The sequence below is a fragment of the Oryza sativa genome, chromosome 9, assembly GCF_034140825.1.
Source record: "Oryza sativa Japonica Group chromosome 9, ASM3414082v1".
NCBI lineage: Eukaryota > Viridiplantae > Streptophyta > Magnoliopsida > Poales > Poaceae > Oryza > Oryza sativa.
The window spans coordinates 20796616-20811577 of record NC_089043.1 but is presented as its reverse complement, the minus strand read 5'-3'; the positions used below and the strand labels follow the sequence as shown (position 1 = coordinate 20811577).

General features: G+C 42.4%; 2 protein-coding genes across 2 annotated transcripts; both read left to right on the top strand.

The window, feature by feature from the left end:
- The first annotated feature begins 6046 nt into the window (after positions 1-6046).
- LOC4347179 (serine/threonine-protein kinase RIPK) lies at positions 6047-9175 on the top strand. The gene is made up of 4 exons (XM_015795748.3): positions 6047-6792; positions 6914-7049; positions 7468-7604; positions 8226-9175. Exons 1-4 carry the CDS (start codon positions 6391-6393, stop codon positions 8925-8927), a joined length of 1377 nt encoding a protein of 458 aa, XP_015651234.1. The 5' UTR covers positions 6047-6390; the 3' UTR covers positions 8928-9175.
- Positions 9176-12464: 3289 nt separating this feature from the next.
- Positions 12465-13616, top strand: LOC107277095 (uncharacterized). Its single transcript, XM_026020102.2, is given in 1 exon segment — positions 12465-13616. A coding segment is annotated over 1 exon segment (1152 nt).
- The last annotated feature ends 1346 nt before the right edge of the window (positions 13617-14962 follow it).

Sequence of the window (14962 nt, the reverse complement as noted above, 5' to 3'; positions counted from 1 at the left end):
CGCACTGATTTCGCATTTCTGTGGTTCTGCATGCCCTAAAAAGTTATCTCGACTGGAGAAGAAGCAGTCTGGATAGCTGACTCCATTAAGAACGGCGAGCTGGGTGATTAAAGAGGGATTGCCCAGCTCATGAAAGCATGATGTAGCATCTGGTCGAATGGTTGATCCCCCCTTGATCATCTTGCTTTTTTGCTATGGACCTCGTGTCGTGTCACCACAGTGCCAAACGTGCTAAATTATTACGAGAAAGCAACGCGATTAATTAGCTCGTTTCGTTCCGAGCAAGGAGACTGGCTATGCTACTGTATGTGTGTTCATCACAGAAGAAACATATATATGTGTGTCCGTCACACACAAGAAACATATATATAGTCCCTCCACAGTTATAAATAACTGTCACTATTGATCAGTACAGTTTTAACTTTAACCATAATTCTTTTGAATGAATAGATCATGACGTGTTTTTAAAATGAATAGATCATGATGTGCGATTGTTTCATGACTATATTTTAAGATGTAACACTCCTTGTTAATATGATATACTTTTAACTTTTAATTATTTTATACAATTTTTTTAAAAAAAAGGCGGTTAAAGTTTGAAGATAACAGTATCCGGTGACAAATATTTTGACAATAGAGGAACTATGTGATGTGCATACATACGTGTGGGTGATTTCACCAGCACAGTTGCAAGAGTAGTAGTGCACACTTTGATGAACATAAAAGTCTGAAAGATAATATTTTATTTCTTCTTTTTTCCATCGTAAGAAGCCATTTGGCGGGCCAGTCAACATGTACACGTCACCAGAGTTGGCAGGAAAAATATCTGTCTATTTTATGAGGTATCTAGCAGCTGATGGTCGGTTGACAATGATGCATATATATTGGTGCTAAAACTTAATAAACTACCAATCAGAAAAGCGTATGCTGCATGCATGTATGTACTAGCGAACCCCTAGATATATAAAACATATTGTACTAGCTAGATAAGAAAGAATCAAATCAAAACCGCCTCAACTCGAAACAGGGCGAGAGTACGTGGGCGACAGGAATATATCCAGTCCTTTTTATCCACACATCTTCAGAAACACAGTTCATCCTGATATCAATATCAGCTGAAGCACCTCAGGTTGATTAGTTTTATGGATTTGATGTGTTCCTGGGAATGTTTTTAGTCAACTCCCCATCAATCAAATAGGCTAATTTTTTTTTGTCAACTTATCAGCCTACAAGGTAGCAACGCAATGCATACATAATGAATCCATACATCCAGTAGTTGTTAACAACAACGAAATACTACATCAGTAATACTCCATATGCAGTATGGGAAAAAAGAACATTAATTGATCTCTAGAAGAAGTAGACGGCCTAATAATTAATTTCTTAAGCCTCTCACTCCTTGAGCCTCTGTTACATCTATCTTACGTATGCAGGCAAGTTAGAATGCGGCTGGTCAAGATGGTGAATGCATATGCATCATGCATGATATATTCCAAGTCTCCGTACCATTTCTCCTGCGTTAATTCCTCCTAATTACTCGTAAAATCATTTTCAAGATGATGAACTGGTGATGCCATCCTTTCGTAAACTTCTGATGTGATTTACCCTCTCCAAGAAAAACTCAACGAAGTCTGCACATATACAGTACTCTCTTTTAATTATCACTACCAGTATGTCTTAATGATCCACTACTCAAAGCCTTAAATTTCACGCCATGAAAGAGATTTCTTTCTCCACGGCGATTTTTTGGTCTCCACAGATACAGATATTTCAGTACCCAATCTGACGCGACAAAGACGTTATCCAGACGTCGTACGACGATTTGTACTTACACGTAAGATTAATCTGCAGATGAGAGGAGCATATGCATCGATCGGCTTCTCTTCTGAAGACTCTTCTGAAAATTGGATGTCACGTACATACTACGTGAACTGTGCTGAGAATATTACCACTCTTGGAAGTTCTCCTGATGCACGTATCTCAGATTGGGAATAAGTTGAGTATAGAGGATAATAAGATTGATGATGATTTGCGAGGAAATCGATCGATTACCTAACGCAAGGCATGGCCAATAAACCCTAATAAATGAACGAGATCGAAAAGGATGTCCAAGATATTTGGGTTAGGATATACTGTTAACTACTGTACATAGGTATGGATTTTGGGGATATTTTTGGGCGATTATCTTGAAGAATTGACAGAAATTAGTAAGGACGACGGCGACTAGGTTGATATAAGCGATGATGTTAATCGCAGTGTGAGATCTGAATAAGTAATGGACTGATCGGCAACTTGGAGGATCGGCGAGGCAGACATGAAGTACATATCGCGGTACAGAGGTAGCTGCAAGTTTGTCCACCGCATTGGTTGATGACTTTGATCTCGGTGCACCACCCAACGTCAGAAATAGACTACCATGGGTGGAGAAAAACACGTTGCTAATTAATTATTCACTAATGATGTTCTTCCGGAAAAATTAATTAACTGATGATGATTTCGTGAAGGAGTTGATCGACTCTCGGATAGTCGCTGAAAATCATGCGTGCATAAAAAGTCCGAGCAAATGGAAAGAAGGAAAGAAAATGAAATTTATACTGAGCAACCGTGTCGGTCATCGCCTATCATCAACCACACCCTGCACGTCCAGGTGCCTCGTCCCTGATGCATCCACCTGGCGAGCCATATCTTTATCTAGAGAACTATTAATTTACAACCCTGTTTTGAAAAATTCCAAAACGAGATATTGTAAATAAAAAAAATATTGGATTTAAGGTCCATGAACAACTGAACAGTGATTCTAGATGTTAGATTCTTTTTCACACTTCCCAAGCTCCTAAATAATACGTTTTATAAAATATTTTTTCTAAAGCAACTGTTCAACATATTACTAGTTAATTCATCTGTTTATAGTTTCAAATAGCTATAAAAATAAGCGTATTCATCAATTTCAGTTATCTTAAATGGGGCCTAGCGGTGGATCCTGGTAATAAAACTTTCAGATTTTGTTGTGAATTTAGCGGAGATCTGTTCAAATTTCAAAATTTCTCAAGGAAATTCCTCCCAAATTTAAAAGCCTCTGTGGCACTCGCCCTAGAGCCCAACTGACCCACGCGCAAAATCTGCGCGCTTTTTGTGTTTGTGCGCGCGCCCTCATGCACGTTCGCTAGCTGCACCGCACGACCACACCCCCGGCCCGACCGCCCGACCCGACAGCGACGACGACATCGCTCGGACGGCGGGCCGGACGGCGCCCCGGAGGCCACGTCGCCCAACAGCGAGACCCCGGCCGCTTCCACCGTTCCACGTGACGCGCCCCCGTTCGGCGCGCGCGCCGCGAGCGGATGACGCATCCACCGAGATATCGCAAGAGCGATTGTGAACCGCGTCGAGGTCTCACGCTCTCACACCTGTTGCCGCTGCTGCCGCAGCGCACGCGCGCGCGCACGTACGTACGCGCCGGTGTTGATGCGGCTGCGGCTTTTTTTTGCCTGCCCTTTTACGCCGGCGCCCACAGCGCCCCGCCCACCACACGTGTCTCCACTCGCTCGCCTCAAACTCGATCGCGCGTCCGCGGCCACGTCGCCGCGGCAGTGGCAGCGACGCCCGAACCGACGACCGCGTTAGTACGTAGTACAACGTTGTCCCGCACCGCGACATGTGTGGTTTCGTTTTCTTTTCCGGATGGTTGACCCGATCCTCGTCGGCGGCCGGTGTCGCTGCGTTGCTCGTGCGATGCGACGCCGACGACGCCGTCGGCCGCTTGAGGGATTCGGTGAACCGCGGTGGCTGGAGGGGGGCGCGTTACAGGTGGGCGTGGGTACGTACGTGGCGAGCTCTTGCTTCTTTGGGAAGAGTTGAATCCCTCTGAATTATTGTGATCTGCCGTTTCCTGGATCCTTTGTCAGGCGTCAGCATTTGTGTTTCTTCCGTTTGGCCGGTGCATCCATCTATCCGTCATATCCATTGTTGGTGAGAGTGCAAAGGTTGACGTACAAATCCATCAACAAATCTGGTCCCATGCATGACGAAACTGTACAGTGCAAAGTCCAGCGTGCGTGATGATCGTGGCTAACGTTTACCATAATCTTTTGGAGTGTAACCAAGCATGGTATGCTTTACTGTTGCAGGAAGACAAAAAAAAAAAAGGCAAAACATGTCACCAACCAAACGTAAAATTCCCATTAATTGCACTATATATGAAGGGTTAACTTTTTGGAAAAAAAAGAAATATATGTATTTACACGTTATATATGAGGGAAGTAGAAGAAGCATCTAGAAGTGGATATATACACAGAAATGAGTAAATGACACGAACAACGTACAATCCAATCCTTCAGGGCGTGATCTCAACCTCATGGTGATAATCATTTCTATTTTAATTAGGACACCAGATGAGTTGTGCAACCAAGAGACTGAATTCCACGTCAGGACGTTTCTTTCATCACTTGGGCAAGAAAAACCTTGTGGTTTCTGTCCCGTTTCCTTCAGTTTTCCCCAAGAAGTTTCAGGAATAAACTAAATAATCCTCTGTATCAGGAAGAGGATAGCACCGATTAGAATAATCTGGTCCGATGTGCACGCTTCATTTACAAACGTGTAAGTATGCAACCGCCTGAAGATCTTTGGAGAAAATTGAATTGATCAAATGGACGGACAAGACAGCTCCGACACCTAAACACAGACTGTTTGGGATGGCCCCATAATTCAATTGTCTCTGTAGCAATCGACAGCATGTTCTCCTCCCTTTGGCCTATAATTCATCAGAGAATTTGTTTGTGGGGTAGTTCAGATACGGTATTGGGCACTCAGATGCAATGTCTTTGGGAACAGAACAGACGAACAATTTTCAGTCCCTTTCGTTCAGAGAAGGATATAAAATTAGAAAGATCCTGGAAGCAACCAAAGCAGAAGCATCAGGTTCTAGTAGCAAGTAGCAAGCAGACGACACAGAGTCACAGATTGACTGATAGTATACTGCACGTGGACGATATACTTCTGTACTTGCAAATGCAACTCTTCTGTACTTGATAGTTTTGGCTGAAGCCCATGGGAAAGGAGCCAAAGATCTGCTGGAATCAAATTCCTCTGCGCTGCAACTAGTATTAAGCAGCAAACTAGAGCTTCTTTTTTTTTACACCCAAACTAGAGCTATTAGTAGTACTTGTCCTAGCTTCTAGTAATCTAATTAGCCTCCTAAATTCACCTAGGGATTAGCCTTGGACCATTTTGCAACTGAAGGGCGTGGATGACTGAGATTGCTTGTGAGATTATTGTGATGTTAACACTACATCGCCACGTGTCATCGTCTTGTTGGATGGGGCCCCACCTCTCTCGTTTTAACTTATAAGCCACCTCGGTTAGTATCCACAAAGTCAAGTTGGAGAGTATCATATGCGGTTGTGCACACCAAGCAGCAAGCACCAAAAGTTGGAGTCTCGTAGGACGTATGGATGGTTAACCATAAAGCTACTTGAATAACCAAATAAAGGTGCCTTTACTAAGGAGAGATCAAATCCACGGCTGATGTCGTCGTGAAAACCACCTGTAACAAAATAAGAACAATCCTTTTTAATATTTAAGTTATTATCGGTGCCATTCATCATCAACTGTCATCAGTCCATTCACATAGAAGGGCTCGTTTTAACCATAATATTTCTCCTACCGACTACCAGCCACTCATCGAACAAATCCACAACACATACTACGCGCGACCGCTGATAAGATATCACGGCGCGGCGGTTTTTATGGAGCGGCTCAACTAACTATCAAATATTTATATATTTTTATATTAAGTGAAGTACCAATATTTTCTCTTTCTTCTTCTTGCTCTCAACTATTGTTTTGAAGTATGTGTAGACAAGTTACAATAAATATTGATTCCACATACAAATAAAGAAAAAACTAGGTTCAACAAGTAATAACGTAATAGTATAATAGTGGATAGATTCATTCAAGTTCGGATAAGCCCCTCACAGTCCTAATTCCATAGTTTTAAAAATTTGGGTCAATTTGATCAGAAATGTAAACAAACAACCCTGGTTTGAGGATTGCCACCCCACCAACAACCCTCTATCGTACTAGTCTAATAGACCAGTATTGTCTTGTTCCATGTCCCCCCTACTTCCCCTGTTTGCGGCTATCACATCAACCCGCGGTTTTTGCCGCGAACCGCAATCCGCCCGTGCGGCAGCCATGGCGTCGCCCACACTTATAAAAGGGCCCTGCCTCTCCAGCTTTCCCTCCTCAAGGCTCACCTCCTCCTCTTCCCTCTCCGGCATCTCCATCTCTCAGCTCCTCTGCTAGCTCGAGCTGCTCTTCCCGGATCCTAGCCACATTTCTTGGTTCTGATCTCTCTCGGGTTGTTTTGAAATTTTCTTTGGTTCAATTGCCATGGCCGCGCAATCTTGGAGGTCCTTCATGTGCTGCGGCGGCGGCGCTGCCGTCCACGACGACGACGACTCGGCGCCGAGGCGGCGGAGGATCGCGCGCAGGGGGGACAGCCCGAGGTCGTCGTCGAGGATGTCGTTCACGAGCCTCAGCTCGTCGGGGACGCTGTCGCCGGAGGACCTGTCGCTGACGCTGTCCGGCTCGAACCTGTACGCCTTCACCTACGCCGAGCTCCGCGCCGCGACGGGCAGCTTCTCCCGCGCCAACTACCTCGGCTGCGGCGGGTTCGGCCCCGTCTACAAGGGCGCCGTCGACGACGGCCTCCGCCCGGGCCTCGCCGCGCAGGACGTCGCCGTCAAGTACCTCGACCTGGACTGCGGCACGCAGGGCCACAAGGAGTGGCTGGTGAGTGCGAAACAGAGCGTTCTTGGCAATGCACCAGCTCGATCGATCAGATGATAATCGAACACAATTCAGCTAATTGAATCCACCTAATTGAATTGCGGATTTGGGTTTGTTCATGTAGGCCGAGGTGTTCTTCCTTGGGCAGCTGAGGCACAAGAACCTGGTGAAATTGATTGGTTACTGCTATGAAGCCGAGCATCGGATGCTGGTGTACGAGTACATGAGCGGCGAGAGCTTGGAGAAGCATCTCTTCAAAAGTGAGTCCTTGTCTTTCAACTTGAATCAGGTTGATTTGGTCGAATTTGAGAGTACAGTAGTTTTTTGAGACCAAAAAGTTAAAAAAGGAGTACCCAATTCCACATCTTTTCGTAAATAAAGAAAGAGGGAGTACGCAACTTAGAAATTTGAGCACGTATGGGTGACATATGGTCGTCCACTTACGATGAGCTGTTCCTGTCTCCCTGCCTTTAGTTCCTCCCTTTTTTCTCCCTTTTCTCAAAGTCAAGGTCTCTAGGTGAGCTGTTATATGACTCAACAAATATAAAAACTCATGTTTCTTTTCAAAAAAAAAAACTCATGTGTTTTTATTAGGTGGTCACATTTTGTCAAAAAAAAAACAGCTTGTTGAACAATGTGGAGGAGGAAACTGACTTGAAACATATTTATCTCCTGCAGCTGTCAATGGTTCTCTTCCATGGATGACAAGGATGAAGATTGCCCTCGGCGCGGCGAAAGGCCTCGCATTCCTCCATGATGCCGATCCGCCGGTGATCTACCGCGATTTCAAGGCATCCAACATCTTACTTGACCTGGTGAGCCACCCTACAATTCAGTTCCAATGTAGTGTAATTGTTATTCATTTATTCCAATGGTAGATTAGAACTTACAGTTCAAAGTTCAAACACCACATTGTCAAGAAATGACACGGTTTCTGAAATGTCCCTTTCATTTGGGAACAGTAAGTTCAGTTACCAACAAATGGGGTCAGTCAGGCAGCACACGTCACTTCTGGATGAATGCGAAATTAGTAAATGTTTGGGGCCCAAATTCAAGGCTGCCACAAACAACCTTCGCAAAAAATGACTTCATTTTTTGATCGAGAATTTAAACTTTTTGACCAATTGAATCATTCCAATGACCGTGCAAAAATATCCAGCTGCGCCACACGTTTCTGAACTATGCTTGCAGTGGCCCAGTTCGTTATGGGCAAAAGCCTTGACTTGGCTGATTAGAACTTTGGAAGATGCATGCCAAACTTCAGAAATCCTAGCAATCCTGCCCTCACATCATTCACCTAATCAAAAATATCTAGCCGTCATTATCCACCTCACCCAAGTAGCCCACGGATTATTAATACATGAATAGCTTTGCAAGTGATATCTTGATATCCCACTTCCATTCACATTACTAAATCTCAACTTGTGTGTTTTCAGGATTACAATACCAAGCTGTCCGACTTTGGCCTAGCTAAGGATGGGCCCCAGGGTGACGCTACGCACGTAACGACACGTGTCATGGGAACACATGGATATGCAGCTCCTGAGTACATCATGACGGGGCATTTAACAGCTAAGAGCGATGTGTATAGTTTTGGAGTGGTATTGTTGGAACTTCTCTCGGGGCGAAAGTCAGTGGACCGCTCTCGACGCCCGAGAGAACAAAGCCTGGTGGATTGGGCTAGACCATACCTCAAGTGGGCCGATAAATTGTACAAGGTTATGGACCCTGCTCTCGAGTGCCAGTACTCGTGCCAGGGTGCTGAGGTGGCGGCATTGGTGGCGTACAAGTGTCTGAGTGAGAACCCTAAGTCCAGGCCCACAATGAGGGAGGTTGTCAAAGCCCTGGAGCCTGTGCTTGGCATGGATGACTTCTTCCCAGTTGGCCCATTTGTCTTCACTGTCATTGTGGAGGACGAGAAGGTGGTTAACATGAAGGTGGACATGAAGGTTGAGGTTGAGGAGAAGAAAAACACTCACCAAAACCATCAGGACAGGCATCGACAGAAGTACCCAGACTCGGCGATTCACGCTGGCATTGTGCTGCATGACCGTGATGGTGTCATCGGAGGAGGGTACACCGGTGCGCTGCGACGACACCGGAGGACGGCGAGCTACAACAAGGAGAGGGGAGCATAGGAATAGAGGTGGGGAACAGAGTAGGAGAAAAAGGTCATGCATGTACATATGCTGGTGAGGGTGTGGCAGAATGCCACATTTGATTGGGTTTAGTTTTTGGTGTTGTCATTTTTTAGCTTTCTTCTTGATGGTGACAGTGGGTGGGTGTAAGATAATACAGGAATGCAAAATAGTGTGATGAAAAGTTAGGCTTGGATTTGCAAGGATTGTTGGATGTTGTACGCAATCAAATGGTCTAGTTAAAAGGATGCCCCATGCTTCTTTTTTTTTTTTTGCCCCTTTTCGTTTTCGGTTTATATTGGCAAGTGTTTGCAATTGAAACTGAGAATCCGAAAATATAAAAGAAAGACAGCAAACTATAAAATGTGATAAAATTGACACTGTCAAAAGTTCTTTTCTTTGATGAAGACATTTTCACAAGACATAAGTTGATGTTGATGAGTGGATTAACGACGGCCTCACATGACCCCAATTACCCATCGTCAATAACCTATCTAGGCCGGGGCCGAGGGCTGACACATCAACGATTAATCATACTGTTACATCATCATTTATCTGAAGAATTTACTGTTCGCTATCTACACTGAACCCAGTTCAGTCTAAACTACTTAATTTGTTCGAGACTTCGAATCATATACAGATCGGTAATATCAGTGGAAAGAAGCTTCTATTAACTTATTAAATTAATAGAAGAAGGAGCATCCACGTTTGCTTTCATGGTGTAGAAATTTTTATATTAATCGGAGAAAAAAAAATAGAGTTCATATGGAAATAAAATTTAAAAATAGTACAAATTCGAAATTAAAAAATAAGAAATATTGAAGAGCAAACTAGAGTCCATATAAGTAACTTATTAAAGTGATAGAAAATGAGCCTACACATTCACTCTCATGATCTAGAAACTCTTATATTAATCGAAGAAAAAAAATAGTGCCCATATAGAAATTAAATTTAAAAATAGTATAAATTCGGAATTAAAAAATAAGGAATATTAGAAGGGGAGACTAGAGTCGTAGAGGTGTACAATTTAGAGCTAATTAAAATTCGGAATTTTAAAAAATAAGAAAACTAAAAGTAGATGTTAGAGTCCATATAAAAATACAACTTTGAAATAACAAAAATTCTAAATTAAAAAAGAAATATTAAAAAAGTGTCTACAGTCCATAATTCCATATATGAATATAAGTTAGAAATAAATAAAATTAAGAATTAAAAAAAGGAATATTGAAAGATGAGTTTAGAGTCCATATAGAAATACAAATTATAAATAATAAAAATTTAGAATAAAAAAGAATATTGAAAGAAAAGTCTAGAATATGTATAGGAATTTAGAATTAATTGTAAATAAAAAAATTAAAAGTAAAGTTTAGAGTTCAATAGAGATACAAGTTAGAAAGAATTAAAATTCTAAATAAAAAAAGAAAATTGGGAGAAGAGTATACAGTCTACATAAGAAATTTAGAAATAACTGAAATTTAGAATTAAGAAAAAAGAAATATTAGAAGAAGAACGTAGAGTTCATACAGTAATACAATTTTAAAAAATAACTAAAATTTGGAATTAAAAATGAAATATCGAAAGAAGAGGGTAGAGTACATATAGAAATCTTATTTATAAATAACATAAATTCGGAATAAAGAAAAAATTATTAGAACAGAGTTTAGAGTCCATATTGGAATGCTCCCTCCTTCAAAAAATCTAAGACCTATTTCATTCTTTGGTTTCTCCAAAAATCTGAGTCCTATTTGTAGTCTCCATGTGCTAAATTAAATTGATGATCGGAAACCAAGAAACTATTCTACTACATATTGGTTGTATGTTCATTGGTTTTGCCACAGGGTGAGTGAGTTAATTGCTTCTTGGTTTTGATGAAAAAGAAATAGGTCTCAGATTTTTGGAAGGAGGGAGTATAATTTAGAAATAAACAAAATTTAGGATTTAAAAATAAGGAATATATTATATCTCTACTATTATAAAAATTGAAATGTTTTTGCCGGTATTTTGGTACGTCATCCATAAATGAGTCGGTTTTAAAGTTCGTTTGCTTTTGGAACTACATATCCGTATTTGAGTCGGTTTTTAAGATAATTCACTTTTAGTAATACAGAAGGAATCATATAAGAAATATGTTTAAAAAAACTCACATGCTAACTTGAGACGATCATCCGTGTTTGTGTTGGTTACAAAATATGAAAATGTTTCCACGGTTCGTCATCCGTGTTTGAGTCGGTTTTAATTTTATGTTTTGGTTTTAATCTATATCTTTTCTCTACTATTATAAAAATTAAAGATATTTTTACCGGTATTTTGGTATGTCATCTGTCTATGAGTCGGTTTTTAAGTTCATTTGATTTTGGAAATATATATCCGTATTTGAGTTGGTTCTTAAGATCGTTCACTTTTGATAATACAGAAGGAATCATATAAGAAATCTGTTTAAAAAAACTCGCATGCTAACTTGAGACGATCGGGCTCCTAACTGCGCTCCCACAATGAATTTATCTTAACTAAACCATTTAACAATAATAAAATTAAAATATACTTCACCCGTTGCAACGTACGGATATTTTTTCTAGTATTATTAAAAATGAATATTTAAAGAAGGGTTCAAAAAAATATAATTTAAAAATAATTAAAATTTTAATTAAATAATAATTAATAACTATCACGTATATATAATATAATATGAATATTACACATTGTGATTAGTTTGGTCAAGTTAGTATATAATTTAAAATTATGATGCTATTTAATATATTTTAATAATAAAATGTGAACACATATATGCTGTCATGTGAGAAAAAAAATATAATGATGTAAGCTGCCCAATCTACACTGGTCACCATACTAGTTAGCGAAAAACAAAAATTTACCTTCATCTGCTCGATTCCATTCCGAAAACAGCCCAGACACCGTTGAGGTGCTCGTCCTGGATCAGGGCTATGTTTAGTTCAGCGCAAAGTTTGTATTTTGGTTGAAATTGGAGATGATGTGATTGAAAAGTTGTGTGTGTATGACAAGTTGATATGATGGAAAAGGACTAAAGTTTGGATCAAACTTTCGATCTAAACACAAGTCCTGAACGGAGGCGGAGAAGCACGACTCCAGTGGATCGCCCGCGAGGGGCACGCCGCCGCGATCTCCCGCTCCTCTCCGGCGCGATCGCCGGTTCGCCGTTGCAGATCGAGGAGGAGAGAGAAACCCACCGCGTTTCGAGTTTCGACTGGGGTCGGAGACTCGGAGAAAAGCGTGGGGAGGGTCGGAGGGACGCACGTGACGAACATTGCAGGATGTAGAGGCCCAGTAGAGAAGAGCAGCCCAACTGCCCAAGCGATATTTTAGGCCCATTACTGACGGCCCATACTGGATCCAATTCCCGTCGGCCTCGTTGTCGTGGGCCGGTGTCGCCGCTGGACTTCCCTCCGGGAAAGGGACAACGGAGTCCGGTTGGAATCGGATACGGTTTCCCAGTCAGATCAGATAAAAGGCAGCAACAGGCTAATCCCAGGGATGATTAGTCGATCGACAGATCCATCCATGGAGAGCGGAGGCGACGCCGGCGATCGGCGGTGGCCGGAGTCGCAGGGGAACGAAGAGAAGTCACAGGTTCCTAGCTCCCTCGATCCAAACAACACGGAGGATGAACACCAGGAGGAGAACAACTCGGAGGACGAGGAAGAAGAGCAAGAGGAATTCTTGTACGAAATCGATGACGACCACTATGTGCCGGAAACCTACGGCTTCATGGGCTGCAAGCACAGCGACGGATCCATCTACAGGCCCGACTCCCACCCATTCCACCGCCACTACCGCCTGGGCGACACCCGCGAGACTCGCCTGTGGCCCAAAAGGCTGACGAGTCCGACCGATCGTTGCCGCCCATGCTGGAACGCTTGTGAGGTACACGTCGGCTGCCGCATGATGCAAATCTTCTCCGTCAAGATAGCAGCTCTGTCCGCCGCCGCCGATGACAACAGCGGCGCTCCGGTTCAGATCTACGGCTTCATGGCTGCCAGGGACCTATATGAACCACTGCGTAACTATGTCTTCAACCGCAGCCGGGATGATCCCTTCGTTCTGCCCGGCCACTACTCCGATCCCGATTCGCTCATAAAAATGTCGGGCCCTAAGCGAGGCATCTCGCTGCAAAACCCTGCCTTGATCGAGTACGACCTCAAGATCAAGAAAGGGGAGGAGGAAAAGGATGACTTGTAGCTCATCGACGGGGTGACCAGCTTCAGCGACCTTACACCATTCCACGGGGTGTATAGCCGGCGGATCCATGGCATCCATGGCACCGTAGATATCAGCTTAGCACTTATCCGCGATGGGAAGGAAGGCACTATACAAGTCAGGATTCTGAGGCTAATAAATGACGGCATACACCTATCCCTCTCTTGCTTAGTCCACCAAATACCTGAGGAAATCAAGCTCTTCGATGGCATCGTTGCTAAGCCATCATATCTCGGTGACTTTGTGGTTGCCGCACCCCTACGCACTGTGCTAATTCTGGATTTCAAGATTACGCCGGTGGGTGCGGCGGTGGCTGTCAGCAAAAATGATGACTCCAAGCATATCCGTCGCTTCTGCAACTTCAAGGTTACCGCTCATTTAGGTACTATTGAACGAATCCACCATGATTTCGCAACTATAGATACGGTGCTTCAGTGATCGAATTTGATGGAGTAATTCACTAGACTAGTGGTGCTTTTGTCCCCTCTGTTCGTTTCATCAATTCGGCATGTCATTTAATCCTCGGAATATTATCTCTAAAGGACTCATGACGAATTTTATCTTCAGCCTGACAAGTACTATCTCCGTACTATACAATTGGTCGACTCACAAAATATTATTTTAGTTAATCCCTGGGATTAGCCTGTTGCTGCCTTTTTATTTGATATGATGATTGGGAAACCGTATCCGATTCCGTTTCCCGGTTTTACAGGACTCGCTTTTATTTTCAATTCCTTTGATGATTGGATTACCACGTCAGTATACTTGGACCAAAGGCAACCTGCCACATCGGCAAAACCGCTTTCAAAATCACTGGATAAGTCAATTTGTATCCGTTTTTGAAGTTGGGAGACGTTATATCTGGTTCTGCGGTTGAAGCCTGAGGGATGTGATTGACCGAGGGAAGATATAAGGGATGCACATAGATTTATTCCTATCCACTTCCTGTCTGTATCAGGGCCGAATCAACAGCCGACACTTCTTGGCGTCGTACTTTCGGTCCATATACTAGAAAATAACACGCGGCGTTGCCACGTGCAACACTCGATGGGCCACGCTATTTGACCCTATTGAGACATAATGATCAGTGCACTGCAAGTTATAGCAAAATACTATATTGCACATCATGATTATTGTAGCAGAGTAAAAAACGTGAATATTAAGAAATTGCCTAATACCAAATAAATAGAAGGGGTGAGGCTGCGAACCCAGATCAGCTAGCCCACCATCTTGTGGAGCTAGCCGAAAAACCCCTAGGCGTTTCTCATTGTAGCAGAGTACTAAATTTAAAAGATTAATTTATGAAACTACAGAACAAAACACTGTGGCTATTTATATACAAAGATTACTTAACATAAGAACTGGAAGTTTGTAACACTCATTTGAAGAGTATGGGTTGGTTTGGTTTGAGATCTAAATAGGCCTTACCAAAATTTGACAATGCCAAATTTTGGCAAGTTTTGCATGACTAATTTTGGTAAGGTAAAGTTGTGTTTGGATTGAAGCCAAAATAGCCTAAGTTCACTATTGAAATGGCCTATTTTCTTAGGCATGCCAAAATTTGGCTTCAAACCAAATAGACACTAAACACTATTGAAATTGTCAAATATTGGTAAGCCTAATTTAGGCCTTAAACCAAACCAGCCTTATGTAACATATTATAGACATTTGATCTAGAGCTTAAATAATGGAAGATTTTAATAAAGCTCCATGTCAATTTTGCATTAGAGTAATTGGCGAGTAAATGAGTCCAAGTTCTTGTCAGTGCTAGATACACCAAAAGTAAATTGGCTTGTAGATGA